General features: G+C 42.1%; 1 protein-coding gene across 1 annotated transcript in view; it reads left to right on the top strand.

Annotated features, from left to right (window-relative positions):
* The window catches only part of LOC308288369 (protein kinase C-binding protein NELL1-like), a gene marked incomplete at both ends in the record, with an annotated part of 330,259 nt that overhangs the window by 287,713 nt on the left and 26,353 nt on the right, over window positions 1-16,193 (top strand). The window contains one exon of the mRNA XM_080729790.1: window positions 8,848-8,988. Coding sequence (XP_080585916.1) covers window positions 8,848-8,988 — 141 coding nt within the window. The remainder of the gene's footprint in view (window positions 1-8,847; window positions 8,989-16,193) is intronic.

The following is a 16,193-nucleotide window of genomic DNA, read 5'->3' as shown; positions in this document are numbered from 1 at the left end:
ACTTTTTTCTGATCGAAAACATCACGGACAGATGCCTACAATGAAAGTGAACGGGACTTTGGCTATAGAGTACGAAAAGCTACCAGAAGCACTTCCGGTTCAAAGGGTTGAGAGAATGATCCTTTTAGATCAGTCGAAGAAGAGATGGAGAAGAGCTACCGATCTTTTTTTCTTTTTTTTTATCATTATCACTTATTTAGTATTTAAAGTTATACCATGTAACTTTTTTTATAAAACAAATCTTAAAATTGTCCTAACTGTTAAATCGCTAAAGTTTTAGAACCCCCACTCCGTTATTTTCAGCTTCTAAAGCCTTCTCTTTATATGTTTTCTATTATCCCTACCGGGGACCGGTTTTCGCGGAAAAATTGCGTCATCACACTACCGGCCAATCACAGCGAGGGTTATACACTGCCGGCCAATCACAGCGCATCTTGCAGTGGGGTCGCTAGGGCGGCCATATTTGTAGTCTCCCGTGTGTCTCTATACTCGGGTGCATGGTGAAGCATGGGTGAAGGAGTGTATCTCCGGAATGGCTGAACGCACAGCAACCAGGGACCCCTCAAAAGATACATCTCGGCGAGGTGGAGGCAGACGCGGGGGTGTGAGAACCGAAAAACGGCCGAAAGACGCGGACGCGACCGAGGTTTGCTATAGAGCTACTGACCACAAGTTGAGCAACTTACACAGTATAGCTTTAATAACCTAGAAAGGAAAATTCCGGTCCGGCTAATTTAAGTACTGAAGAAGTACGGTTTAACCATGCAAGGCCCGAATTAATTTCTACTGGCCAAAAAAAAATTAAAAAATCAGATGGTGTTGTAGGAGTCCTAATCACAGGAAAATGTCTTGTTAAAAAAATAATAATGTTTTTGTAAGGTTTTATTGCCATAAATCATAAATCATGCTCCAATTTGCATTTTGGGGATATCTTTCACAATAATAACACATGTACATGTTCTAGACATTCTAATGGTCACGAAAAACAATATTACAGGCATTTTACTTTACTTTTTGTGAGGAATAGCTTCAGATAAAAAGTGAGATGTTGTTCGTCCAGACGCTGGAATTTCAACTTCTCTGGGAAGTGTGAATGTCAGCCTCTGTGGGGTGTATTTATATGCAAATATCATGGCCAATGGCATTGTAATACTAAACAATAGGATTTAATGATGATGTTAATGTGAAAAAAGAACAGGAAAACTAATTATAACATTTTTTTTTTAAATGATTTAAAAAACGTTGCCAAAAAGCAACGCTGGGCCTTGCAGGGTTAATCCGGTTTTAATATTAAGTGGCTCCCCGTGGCTGAGAAAGAGATGTGGGTTAGGAAATAGGTACCATTGAACTAGCCTGATTTCAGACTCTACGCTGGAGCTTGAGTCTGAAGTTGTCCCTATTCTATTTGATTACAAAGGGGAGGGGATTTGAAATTTGAAATTCCCAATCACAAGAGATCTGGTGGGAGGGGTTGTGTTTGACTTGTGTACACAAAACATTCCCTCCTCCCCCTCCCCTCTATGACATGCACCAAACAGGTCATTGTCTTTGATGTTTCATTGATTAGAGAGAATCACTAACGAGCTATCGACACTTGTAGTTGTAGCTCTTCTGAAGTTCAAAGGAGGCAATTAAGAACTCTGGTGAGCCACCCCTCCCTCCACTGTTTCTGTTGATTTTCAAAAGTTAGACGCACCCCTCCTCCGTCTTGCATTGATTTCATTGGTCGGTTAGCCAAGAAACCGATAGAAAGAGACGCATCATATGACACCTCCAGACCAAGAGAAGCAGTCCACTCAGAGAGTCTATTGGCTGGAGCCAGGCAACCATTGAACTGCACAATACTGTATAATGGGATGAGTGTGTAAGCCAACATTCCATTGCACTCACTTAACAACATTTGACATCAGTTCAAGATAAGCACCAGGTTAACACAAGATCAAGACACAAAGAAAATACTCCCAGGGGAAGAAGACTCTTTTCAGTGTCCCATTATCAAGGTCTGTGTGCACTGTGTTGACACTGTAGGTGTCCTCATTACTGGGAATGTGTAGAGTTCAGTCAGGGTGAAGAACACATAAGGCCTATCTGATGCAGGCACGATTCCATTCCATTTTGAGGTCATATTTGTACGTAGATAGAAGTCACCACTGGTCATATTTTAGTGGTGCTGGCAGCCGGCAGCATTCAGTGTCAGAGCCAAGGTGAGTGATGACTATTTGGAGCAGGCGAGGGTTGTACTATCCTGCCAATCTCTCTCCTGTCACCGGGTTAAAGAGAGACATTCACTGCAGGTCCTCCTATAAGGGGAAGAACCTTCTAGGATCGCACACAGCGGAACCCTGGCGTTCAGACTGCCACAGACGCGCTGCAATTAGGACATTAAAAGCTTCATAAATATCATATGAAAACATATTAATTATACAATGCTAACGTGATTCTTTTAGCAAGTGCTGGTGCTCAAGTGTGTCCACGTTATTGGCACTTTCTTCATCACTATCTCAATGTTCTGTAACCCACAAAACCCACAGGAAAATATCAATCTATCAACCGTAGCATTTAGTTCCTTAATGTGGATTCTGCTTCTATTCCACTGATTCCACAGGGAGGTAATAGAGCCGAGTGTTACGTGAACAGCCTGACGAGAGGAAATGGCGTTATGGTTCCCCTCACCTATTAAACAAGGACCTGCGCTGTTGTTAAAGGACCTACACCATGAATTTTCACTTTTTCTATTTTAAAACCTTTTTTTGGGGTCCCACTGGCACCTTCTATCCTCACAAAGTCCTATTTCTGACCGTTGTGTCTTTCTCTGGTTTTGGGCAGACAGAGATGAAAAGCTTTCCACGGGTTCTCAGAACAGTGCTGTTCTGAGAGTTGACGAGAGTGGCGTCACTCTCGTTTTCCCGTTTTTTTTTCAGAGTCAAAAAAAAAAAAAAAAAAAAAAAAAAAAAAAATTTCAAAAAAAATGCAATGCAGAGTAAAAAAAAAATTTTTTTTCAAAACTTTTTTTTTTCAAAAAACTTTTTTTTTTTCAAAAAACTTTTTTTTTTTCAAAAAACATTTTTTTCAAAAACTTTTTTTTTCAAAAAATGTTTTTTTTATAACACTTTTTTTTTTTTTCAAAAACTTTTTTTTTTCAAAAACTTTTTTTTCAAAAAACTTTTTTTTTTTCAAAAAACGTCTTTTTTTTTGGAAAAACCCCACTAGATGCGCCCCTGAGCAAACAGAGGCCGTTTTGGTATTGCAGCTGGAGAGCCTCATTATAGTAGAGCTAGAACAAACAAAAAGAATGGTCAGAGTGTTTTTTGAGGGTTAAAACCTGTCTAAGACTCAATTTTGAGCATATATTTATACAAAAAATATAGTTTTAAAAGCATGGTGTAGGCCCTTTAAGACTCCTATGATCACAAAAAAGGACAGTTTATCAGACCTAAGCCCAGTTGTGGAAAAAGTACTAAATGTCTGTACTTAAGTAAAAGTGTCACTAGAAATACTCTGAATACTCTGTAGAAGTCTTTTGATGTAGCGGAGTAGAAGTAAAAGTACTGAAAATCAGTATAGTAAAAGTACCTCAAAATGAGTTACTTTACACCACTGCCAAACCTAACTCTAAAGACTTACAGGCATTATTATTGACTGTTGCTGGGACTTGAATGCCAAACACCTTGTGGCTTCAAACTGATACTGGCTCCTTGCTCTGAGAGTTGAGGGCTCCTGTGTGTGCATTAGCACATAAACCAGGAGGAGCTGTATGAATGTAATGCACGTTGTAAAGCACTTTGGAGAAAGTATAAATGCGCCATTTACCTTGTCTGTCTGTCTGTCTGTCTATGTGTGTGTGTGTGTGTGTGTGTGTGTGTGTGTGTGTGTGTGTGTGTGTGTGTGTGTGTGTGTGTGTGTGTGTGTGTGTGTGTGTGTGTGTGTGTGTGTGTGTGTGTGTGTGTGTGTGCGCGCGCGCGCTCTCCAAGAGATATCACCTAGATGAATAGGTACTGTAAGTCATAATGAAAAGAGAGCCATTATTGAGAAAGAAACCCATGATAGGGCAATGCATTACCCATCATCCCGCTTATTGCATGACTACTCAAGAATGATAATACAATGTATAAGACATTATACATTGTATACACACACAAAAAAAACATGTTGTTGATTTTAAAAGGAATTAATTATTTCCGCTTAAGAAAATACAGGTAGGTGTTGTGCTTGAGCTGATTGTGACCTGTCTGTTATTGAGGCTGGAGAATGTAGTGATGACCAATCAGAATTGGGTAATCAACCAAGGCAAGTAATAAAGATAGATAACAACTTTAGTATTACATTTCATACACACCACAGTGAATTGGGATTTTTAGGGAGTCGAATCAATACAAAGACTCTAATGAACTAAAGCTTGTTGTAAGAAACAATATATGCTTAGAGAATCAATTACAATAAATGCCATGGGGAGAAAATGAAAATGACATTTGAAATGCACTTTTCGTGTTTTGCCCAAAACCGAGTCTCATTTAAAAACTGTAAAACAATGCAGTCTGTTGTACTATTAAACAGATTTTAAATAGTTATGGGTGTTATTTTGGTATAGAGAGAAGACTACATTGCAGCATTTTGTTTGTCAGTGTAACTCTTTCTGTTCATGAAATGTACAGTGCCAATCTCCACCTAAAATGCAATTTTCTAGTAAATCAAATTAACATCTGATTTACTAGGGCAGTAGCTAATTATGCCATTTGCGCATGGGACCGCCTTCAATCTGCGTTCTTGATTTGAATATGCAATTAAATGGTGAAATCTGGAGCCCTGAACAAGCCAAAGGATAATAGCTCCAAAACGGCAGTTCAAGCGAACATGAACTGTTAGAAAACAGTGTATTCGGGGCGCCCGCTGGCTTACTGGTCTAGGCGCATACCACATAGGCATTGCCACATACTGTAGGCATTGATGCCTGACGGCATCGCCGGTTCGATTCCCGATCCGGACGACCTTTGCCGCATGTCAGTCCCCATCTCTCCCCCCATTTCCTGTCAGTCTACTGTCCTATCAAATAAAGGCAGGCCCAAACAAATCTTTAAAAAGAAAACAGTGTCTTCAACAGGGGGTTCCGGAACCCTAGGGGGTCCTCAGAGATATTGCAGGGGGGTCACCAAATCATTGTGGGATAGTGACCACTTGAACCCTCGGATCTCTATTCTGGGGGGAACAATAACTGAAAATAGCAGATCTACAAGTGTTATGAGATTGTAAATAGGCTATCTTCGGTGAAGAGGTTTGATATGATATAGTGGCTTAACCACTTGAACCCTCACATCTCTATTCAGACGAAAATAGCAGATCTACAAGCCCAAGCTTGTAACAAGCTTGTAATTCAGCTATTTTCCGTGAAGGGGTTTGCTGTACAAAAAAGAGCAGACCAAGTACCAAGTCAAAGGTCAAGTTTACAAAGTATTGAAGGTTTAAGTGGTTAACTGTTTGAACACACATTTAACATGAATCCAATATGTAGTGGTACCTGCCTCATCTTTCACAGCTATGAAAAACATTGGAAGACCCTTGGTCTCTAGACCTTTGACAATTCCAGACAACTGTATGAAATATGACAAGGTTTTATGACAATCAGACAGATAGATGCTCATTCATTTATAACCAAATATGTGCAGGTCACACACCCTTTTTTTTGATAATTAGCCCAAGAATTGCTATACTCTGGTCTATATTTAGTAGATCTTGAGGCAAACTGAAGATAGATGTACTATATGTAGCAATTATCATTTAAATCTGACTTGCAGCAAGAGTTATGACTTTTCAAATTTAAACCTTTAATTAAACACACTCCGTGCCAGCTATTTTGAATTAATCCAACGGTTTACTGCCAGCGTTTTTATTTTTTTACAGTGTTTTCCGACAGCGATCGCTCCATCCTATTGTTGTAGCGCCGCCCAGGCATCCGCTACACAGTGTGTGGATGGGACCACGTGGCGCTGTGGAAACCTAGAATCAGAGGAAAGCTCGTTTTTTTTCTGCAGAAGAAGAATTTAACCCTATGGAGCTGTGATTTTCACTTCCGGGTTATCTCGGCATAACCTAGCACCATAGAGTATATATAAAATAGAGAGCGGACCGGCCCCGCCCCCACTATCATTTCAATGCAAGTGCTCAGTGGCGTTTTGAAGCAATGGCTACATGCTAGCATGTAGCTAATCCAGGTGCATTCTGGGGGAAATTGGCCACTACCTAGTGGCCAAAATGTTTGACGTCAAGACGTAATGACGTCACGAACGACGCCGACGTCCATTGAACCCTATTGTAGACCCCAGCGCCGCGCTCTTATGCTCGTGCATGTATGTTTCACCCCGCCTGAAATTCCAGCTTTGGCCAGTAGGGCGGCCGCTTCAATGTTTACAAGCCGTTCTGGGGGCTTGCCTAGCACAGCTAAACTATCCACCCATGTTAACACAAGGGACAGACTGTCTAGAGTCTTGCACCAGCTCTTCAACTCGGGCGCACCCCTTAACGTCGTGAGTAGCCCCTGGTTGGCAGGTATACAAAGCAAGGCTCTCTCTCTCACACACACGGGGAGGGGCTGTCAGCAGCAGCAGCAGCAGCATGACTCGTCACTCGTCTGAGCGCTCAGCGTATCACTCTTCACGCAGCAACACAACAGTTCGTCAAAATGGGACTAAATAGTAGTTAATGTTTTTTAACTCATCTATTTGAAGTCCATCGTGGCAATCCCTGTATTCCATTACATTGTGTGTGTGCGTGCGTGCATGCATGCGTGCCTGCGTGCCTGCGTGCGCGCGTGTGTGCGTGCGTGCGTGTGCAAGGGTTTCAGCCCTCCCAGCCCCTAATAAACAACTCATACACTTAAATAGTTTGGAGGGACATAATGCTACTCCAAATTAGAGAAATATAATTTCACTATTGTTCAGAATCATAAAATGTATGCATTACAGATGACTTGAACATTATTGTGTTTCATGTTTCTATACATTTGTTTTGCCATTGGATATGAAAAAGCATCATAAAGTATAGGTGTCACAAACGTGAATATCATACAAAATCTTTAGCCCCGCAATTTCCTCATGTCGTGACGGCTGCACACACTGACACACCAATCAGAGATGTTTAAACATGCACCACCAGTTGATTCCTCTTTCTGCATCAGGAATATTGCTCCTGGGAGCAGATATTCTGCAAAATCCTGTGTGTCAATTTAACTAATTGCCTGCAATGCCACTTAATACAGTATCATGGCCACTTATGAGCAATTAAAGATGATTTGAGTGTTTTTCAAATTGTGAAGCAAGTAAGCAATTTACCCCGAGTGAGAGGACATTATGCTCTCATAATGTCCGCAGTGCGGGTGTTATCGGACGAGGCGCAGCCGAGTCCGATAACACCCGCACTCAGGACATTATGAGAGCATAATGTCCGACCCCGAGTGGTAAATAGCTTTTCTACCACTTTTTCCCGTATACATAAAAGAAAACACATAGTTGTAACTTGCAAGGATCTTAAGTTACAATCATTATTGCCTATAAAACTTCCGCGAGACAGCAGATAGTTCCACAAACAACATCTTCTACTCACCAACAGATGGCGCCAACTCCATAGTAATCCATGCGTCTAGCTTACAGCTAAGCTAACGTCAGTTAAAAGCACCGTTCCGGCCGTAAATAGAGGCTGTTCGCTTCCAGAAAGGCATAGGTTCAGAGAAAAGGGGCTTTAAAGTTGGCGGATTGCATTGGATCCAAATAAATCGGCGACGATAGTACGCACGTTAGTAAACATAGGACCGCTGCGACCTTCATTTGTTGGTTGGGGGAAAGTCCCCGGATGTACACTGAGGCGCATTGATCTCGGACACACAACTTTGCGGCAGTTGTCCTCTCATAACCTCCGGAATTTAGCCAATCAGAATCCAGTATTTGAACACGTGACTCGAAAAAGTGGTAGAATGCCCTTTTTTAACTACTCTAGAAACCTTGCATTGAGACAGTCTTCATCAACCTCGGAATAATCATTATCTTCTCCACCAAGTGGAAGGAGCCATAGTAACAACCTAGAAACGCAGGTGGTGCAGCCCACCGCCACAGAGACTGGGGTTTCAAATCCTGCACCTGGCTTGGCAGGGTGTAACAACATACACAATTGGCCATATTGGCGGAGGATGAGCAATCTCTGTCCATTGTCAGTCAGTTTGATTCCTAAAGGGGCGTTTTCTTTTTCTAGTCGCTTCTATTGCTTCACTTTGTTCGCGCTTCAGTCTCTTTTTCGTGGTCTCCTGACAACATCAACGCTGTTCTACGTCATCAACGTTCCTTCTTCCTCTTCCTGGTCTCCTGACAACATCAACGCTGATTGGCTGTCAGGACGCGATGAGTGGAGTCGGGGGAAGCGAAGGTCGCTTCAGTTGGATTTTTCCCGCTGGGGCGAAGATACCGAAGCAACCGTTTGCGTCGTTTCGCGCCACCCCATTCGGATCGCTCGCACCGCACCCGGTCACACCGCGCCCGGTCACGCCGCGCCCGGTTGTGCATTGTCTCGTCTGTGCTTTCACTTTGTATGTAATCGCTTCGCTCGAACTATCCAGGTTTGAACGCACCATAATGGATCATTTAACATCTAAGCTTGTGGTCTAATCACTCTAGTTTCTGACCTGTTTTCATTGGCTGGGTCCTGGTTTTCACTTTTTTGTTCATGGCTATGAAAATACTAATGATTATGATTGTGTGTGTGTGTGTGTGTGTGTGTGTGTGTGTGTGTGTGTGTGTGTGTGTGTGTGTGTGTGTGTGTGTGTGTGTGTGTGTGTGTGTGTGTGTGTGTGTGTGTGTGTGTTTACAGATATCGACGAGTGCATGGAGGGTCTCATCCAGTGTCACGAGCACTCTCGCTGCGTCAACCTACCTGGATGGTACCACTGTGAATGCAGGAGCGGTTTCCATGACAATGGGTCCTACCTGCTTGATGGCAGCTCATGTGTTGGTGAGCATCCTCTTAAAGCAAAGGTCTTCAACGTTTTCAGGCCAAGGATCCCTTAGTTGAGAGAGATGAAGCATTTCATCGAACCTTTTCGTAGATTCCATATAGTTTCATTGTTTGACAGCGCGATCATCAGTGTATTTTGGATTCATGTCAATTGAGATATTTAACTACTTGAACCGTCAATACTTAATAAACTTGACCTTTCACTCTGTACTTAGTCTGCTCTTTTTCCCCTCTACACCAAGGCTCTTTGCCGAAAATAGCCGATCTACAAGCTCACAACGCCTCGCAGCATAAGGCGTTGTGAGCTTGTAGATCTGCTATTTTTGGCTAAACTTTCTATCACTCAAAGATTTGGAGGACCCCCTGTAGTAACTCTGAGGACCCCCTAGGGGTCTCGGACCCCCTGTTGAAGACCCCTGTCTTAAAGGAAACATCCTTACTCTGCTAGAAATGTGTCTTTGATGTTCAACAGACTCCAGCAGTTATCATCTGACTAATGGTTTATACTTTGGGTTTATGGTGTTCTTCCAAAATACGTATACGGTCTGCATTTGCTTCTATTGCTCAGAATGTTTTTTTTGGCAGTGCCAATAATCCATGCAAACTGTCAATCAATATAACACAGTACATCTCAACAGGCAGAACAATTTAAAATGTTATGTAACTATATAGCCAGTTACTATGTTTTGAAAGTCTTTCAATTATTTAAGGGGAAATTGTTTCTGACATTCATACGTTTTGCTCACAGTGCATTTTTTTCCCACAAATATAATAGTTGCAGCTTTCCGTACTGTATGCCCAATGGTTAGCAGCTTTCAATAATGGCAAGAGACAGGGATGTCTCTAACTCCATGGTAAATTGATTTAGCTAATCCTATCTTACTGGAATCAGACATGGAGTAAATTTGCACATTCAAGGAAATAGAAAAGAAAGCCCCACTTGTTGCCCTTAGAGGCCATACTACTGCTAACACCCCAGGCTGTAGGTGTAACTTGTTTGTGACCAAAGTGTTGGACTTTTCACATACCTTGTGGACATTTTGGCCTACAGATGGCATTAAGGAAAAGGTCACCAAAGCCAGGTAGTTCATCTTCTGTGTGAAGGTGCAAAGTAAATTCCAACGCAGAAATCTGAGGAAAGTGAATCTTATTTATTTGTCATACGTGTTATAAGTGCGTGTGTGTGAGTGTGCTGTATTTACATGCGACTCGACGTCTGACGTCTGTAATATTCACCAGCTCGAAGCTATATCTTTTGGGGTCCTTTTATTTCGCTAATTTAACGGTCTGCCTCGAAAATTCAACCTGGCCTATAATTAACCTGTAAAGAGCAATTCAAAGAATGCACAAGGCCACATGGACAATTTTATTGCACAGAGTCTTTCCACAAATCAGGGCAGTGACTGCAGAGACTAAATTTCAACTGGTCCGGAAAAGCTTGCCGGTTGCATCCGGTTTAAAACCAAAATAATCCCAATTAAGGGATTTTGTATTCTTTTTCACCACAAGCCCTTACACGGCTACATTAATTGAAAATGGTGATTTCCTCTTTGGGGCTCGCGTGTGTGTGTGTGGCTCTGGGTGGTTCTGTGACTCTCAACCAGTGTGTTTGCCGTGCTGTGACAAACCAAATGCATGTTGGATATGCATGATGCAGGAGGCACGGTTACACATCTAAGTGCCTGCTTAATTATTGAGCACTCTATCCTCCGCTCCACTGTTTTGTGAGAGAGGCTGAATGACAGGGATTGTGTGACAACAGAAGCATAAGAAGTTAAATTATTAAACCTGCTTTTAAACACGGATCGTGGCCTGACACTTTTTTCACGTTCCACAGAGCAAAGTGTTTGATTAAAAGTATGAAATCGTATTATTTCTAGTCCTGTCAGTGACGATGCATTGAAAAAATGTTTATTTTTGATGAGAATGAGCATATTGCTGATAGTATTCTGCCTCTGTGAGGGTGTGCGGATATATCCCAATATTTTTCCATCTCTCAATTTATTTTTTTGTCTTTTATGTAATGACTTAGTCTTGTTTTTGCACTTATATTTCATGTGGACACCGTGGGCCATACACACAAGCCATATTGCAAATCAAACAAAGATGGTGGGTTTTTTAGCAGCATATACACTAGAATTGATTTAAGGTACTGTATGTGACCCAAAATCCCACCTCATTACTATGTTGTTTTTACCAATAATTTGTAAAGTTGTGTCCTTGGTAGGCACTGCATTTCTCCCTTTGTTCTCGAGCTGAAAACGTTTTGGAACCCCTGTTCTAGAGCAGTGGTTTTCAACCTTTTTCACGTCAAGGTCCATTATTTATTCGGTATTCGAGCCACGGACCACCATTTGATGAGATTTAGCCTCTCAGACCCAAAGCATAATAATATTTTGTTATCGGTTAGATAATATTTTGTCCACAATTCCGTGCTGTATTGATGTTGGTACCATAGGAGAGATAACAGGCAGATGTTGATCGAAGTAACTGTTCTTCTACATTCACTAATTTTGTAGACTTCTGGTAAATTAAGTAATGCTAATAATTTAACAATAATTTTACTTTTGAGAATGTAAAATTCAACCAAAAGGGTCCGTAAGAGTCCATTTGGTTTATTTTGGTTACCAACTCTCCTCCACCATTTAGCTGGGGACCACCTGGAACCATTGGTGGTCCCTGGACCACTGTTCTAGAGAAAGGGCAGTGGGTGGGGCTGAGAGGACAGGGTCCGTACCCTCTGGCAGAGACATGGACCTCATCCAGAGAGAGAGCAGAGAGATACATGAACCCATTAACTCTTTTAGTGCTATTTTACTTACCCTGAGCTGCTTGTAGAGACGTGGGTGGTCCTGGCTCGTCCGACGCTTTCCAACAAGCCATTCTACGTGTTCCGACGATTTATTCCATTGAAAATGGTTTAGAATAAAGTTTAGAGCCCCCCAAAAAAACTCAATCTATGCGCGACGTAACCGAGGTGCCGAAACCGAACAATTCCGGTTTCTTTAATAAAATGAATTAATTAATCGGAGGCCTCAGCGAAGCCTCCGTCTAAATTTTCATCCAGGCCGCCGACCGCGATCTCTTTCCACCGGCCCGTAATCGGGTAACGCCGCCGCATCGCGCCGCCTAATCCAATACATTCTCACATCTTTAGAGCTCATTTTCTCTGAACTGTGTTCCTATGGAAGCGAAAAAAAAAAATGTGCGGCTAAATAGCCTCAAATCGGGCTTCTAAAAAAAAAGGCCTATAGCCATCTGTTAGCTCTCTTCATCCGGGTCATGTTCATTCCACTGGTCAACGTGAAATGAAAATCCACTGCTGCGTGGGTACCCGTATGTTACAGCGGTGGCCTATGGGGGAATGTCTGGCACTTTGGCGGCCTCTTGTGGCCCTTGGCAGTCAACAAGTCAAGACCCGAGGCCTTCTACCAATGTCTTCTAAATGTTTCTATGTCACTGGTTCTCAAACGTTTTCGTGTCAAGGAATTATATATTTGGCCGCCGATCCCCATCTCAAAATATCTTGTGCCAGGAACCCCCCCAGAAGCAAAGATATGAGTTAAAAATGTTCACTTTAAAAGAATATATATTCAAAGATTTGCGCACATTTTCATGTTTCTTCAAAAATAGCCAAAATATAAACAAATATTGGATCAAGTGGTTACGTGACACAGATGCGAAAGGGGTTACTTGAGGGTAAAAGTAGAGAGCAGTTGGCAGAGACCGCCTCAGATTTGCGTAATGTACTGTAAGTGATAACGTCTTCCTCAAGGGGAGATGGTATATTTTTCAAATTATACAAGAAATTGCCCAAAATGAATTGGAAAATATATTTTGGAGGCAGGAGAGGAAGGGTATAATTGCTGAGGATTAGATCCACGTGTGAAAAATGCTACGCTCGAAGACAATAAGAAACTCCTCGCGCCGAAAAAGAGACATCCTTGCCAAACAATCTGCAATAATCATTAATATCTTGCATATTAAATATCTCCAGCCGTTGCAATTCTCTCTGAACTCGCAGCCAAATCGCAATCACAAACAACACACGGCCATCAGTCACATTCTAATTGGACATTAAGAGATTTGTTTGTGGCCTTTGATCGCGAGCTTTGAACAAAGACACTCGCAGCATGAAATATGATTTCTACGACACGATTAGTGACACCACTTATGACTCTCATTTGCATGTTGTTAAGAGACGGCACTAATGACACTGCTGCTGATTAATGTGTGGCGTAAATGTAGGGGAATGCATATTCATTTTTGGGTGTGTGTTTGTGTGTCTTTGTGCTTGTGTCTGTCTTCATCGGTGCGGTGCGCGTGCCTTTGCGTGCACGTACGAGTGTGTGCTTCTCACCAGCTAACGTTATTATGTCGCTGTAACAGTGGATCCTGCAAACTTACTCCCACTGGGCAATATTAGACTCTAAGCCAAAGGGGGAATACGTACAAATGTCAATACAACAGGATCCCATTCTCTCTCTCTGTGTCTCTCTCTCTCTCCCTCTGTTCCACAAAATCCCAACAGTCTGTCGCGAGTCAACCAACCAAATGAACATTTTGCATATGAGAAGGTGGAGGCAGGTTAAAGTAAGATGAGGGCAACGGCAGTCGTTTAACTGTGCCTGCCTGTTATCTGCTGCCATTTAGCCAAGAAGTCTAAGCACCGCAGTGTCAGGGAAGGCAAGAGAGAAGGGTGAGAAAGACGAGGGATGTTTCATTTCAGAGTGTAAAATAGGCTATATATACAGTATTGGCACAGATGTACTTGGGAGCATAGATGGGTTTGCTGCGTCAGTGCTGATAACCGTCTCAGTATGTCGATGCCAGGGGCTTATAACATGGATAATTTGGTTAACTACTGAGCCACCTGAGCATAAGAATGAAGAGTCCTTTCTGAAGGGTACCCATTGCTCAGATAGCAGAACTGACAAAAGACACGACTTGGCCAAAGAACCCTTAATATCCAGAGTATCTTTTTCTCTGGATACTGTGGAGTCCTTGGACTGTCATTCCTCGTGCCTTATGTATTCTAATGGTGAATTGACTTCTCCAGACCAGATACAGAGTGTATATGGTACTGTATCTTACTCCCATGAGCACAAAATGGGGCGAAGAGCAGCGCAAGTGTCATTGCTAGTTTACCAATGTAGCTGTGTCATGTTCGTGCCCAGCGTCCACATTGTGTAGGTACCAAATTGTACCCATACTGTATACTGTATACACCTACTGTTTGAAAGTATTGGTCTTAAAATGAGGTGTGGGCAGGCAGATTGTTGCTATCTTAGGGCGAGTGAGAAAAGCCAGAAAGGGATGAGGTTTGTGGCGCACCACAAACCTCATCTGAAGTCTGCCGTGGTCCCCAGCACAGTCTCTCTGCTATTTAAAGAGAACATTAGATAGTAGATTGACCTATATAGGCCAGTTCACAATGTGTGCACACTTTTTGCAATCAAAATCAAACCGAATTCAACACATAACTCACATTCCATATGGTGGATGACATTGCTGAGAGAGACTCAGCATTGAGGTTCAGAGAAAATTAATGATCTGGGCCAGATTCTCCATAGTCTATTGCATTGGAAGGGTGCCCGTAGCAGCACCAGCCAATTTTACATGCTGGGAGGCAAAAACTTAAATTCACAACTTGTGCTCAGAAACAGAAGATAAACCATCAATCACTTTTTTTTTAACATTATATTTCATTATTCCTAATAAGATTATGACTATCAAGAAATAAGAAAACAGAAGTATCCGATGCCCTACTTCTTTGCACAGGGACGGAAGTAGTGAGGAGTTTATTTCACTAAGCAGCCTATACTTTATTGCTGATAGCATATAATGTATGTTCAAAGACCTTTCGTCATGTGAAAAAAAAAATTATGAGCCCATATTCTTCTGGCTTCGTCTGTCTCTGCTTAGCGTACGGCAACAGGTCATTAGTATCCATTTCGGGTCTCCGATGTACAGATCACGCAGTGTCCCTGTCATGCTTTAATAATAGGTGGTTTAAATAAAGAACATAACTGAGAAAGAGCATGTGATTATTAAGTTTGATATGTTAAGATATCACAGAACGTCTCTTGGGCATAAATAAGAAATTAAGAGGAGGTAGGCGTTGTTCTCATTCTGAACTGCATGCAAAGCATAAAGTATGCCAGTAACAGTGCGGACACCGCAGGCGGCCCACCTCTCTTTTTGAGTTTTCGGTGAGCAGAGAGCTTTTGTTTCTCCCATCTCCTCTTGACATCATTATATCACATTATTAATGCTGTTCCCATAGCTGGCTCTCCTCCAACTTGCCAAATCCGTCATTTAAATAACAATGTGGACTCTCCTTTTTTTTGCTATGCCCAAGACACACCCACGACTAAGTCAGAGATGGAACAATTTGCCTGACCACAACTCATTTTAAGACCTACAGTACTTGCAATAATACAGTATGGTTGGGGGTTTTGGTACTTGCACAACGTGGGCTCTGGGTGTGAAAATGACAAACGTCAGTAAGCGAGCTGCTCTGAGGTGCATGATGTTTCTGTAGTTTATCTATGATCTCAACACAGATTTTGTTGTTCATAATGTGGCATTAGCAAGCTAGGTAAAGTAGGATGTTACAGTATGTGAAGTATCCCGTGGATATTATCATTGGTGAGATTAGTGTATCATTTCTTAATAATGCATCACAGACGTGCAGTGTTGAACATCACCGAATATGTTGAATCACATCTCGTCTTGACATCGTCGGGTGAGGCGGCAGATTTGGTTGGCCTTGCTTTATCTTCAGCGCCTCAGTTGCCATGGTGCTATGATGCCGACTTGCAGCCCTGACAACAATTGTGATGGCCCCAGTTTGAAGGCGTCATTGATAGCGAGCTGTAGTATGTGCGCAAAGCATCGGTGCGACTCCCCCTCTCTCTAGATATAAAGTTGTTGTTGGGGTATTTGTCACTGTATGTTTTGCTAACAAAACATTGGTTGTGTTGTCATGGACGCATACCGCCACATTGTTGGCTATGCCTCAATCTTCAACTGTGGCTTGCAGGACATTAGCTATATTTTCTGCAGTATTCCTCCATGGCATTGAGCATGTCTGCAGGATGGCACTTTTCACAGCCCAGTCTTCGAAATAGTGAGCAGTTATTGTCACATAAAAGTCTTCAATGCTGTTCGACCACCAAACTTTTCATCTTTGCAGCTTT

The sequence above is a fragment of the Nannobrachium achirus genome (assembly GCF_963921795.1).
Source record: "Nannobrachium achirus genome assembly, chromosome: 7".
Classification (NCBI taxonomy): Eukaryota; Metazoa; Chordata; class Actinopteri; order Myctophiformes; family Myctophidae; genus Nannobrachium; species Nannobrachium achirus.
This window is presented reverse-complemented; position numbering and strand designations above follow the sequence as displayed.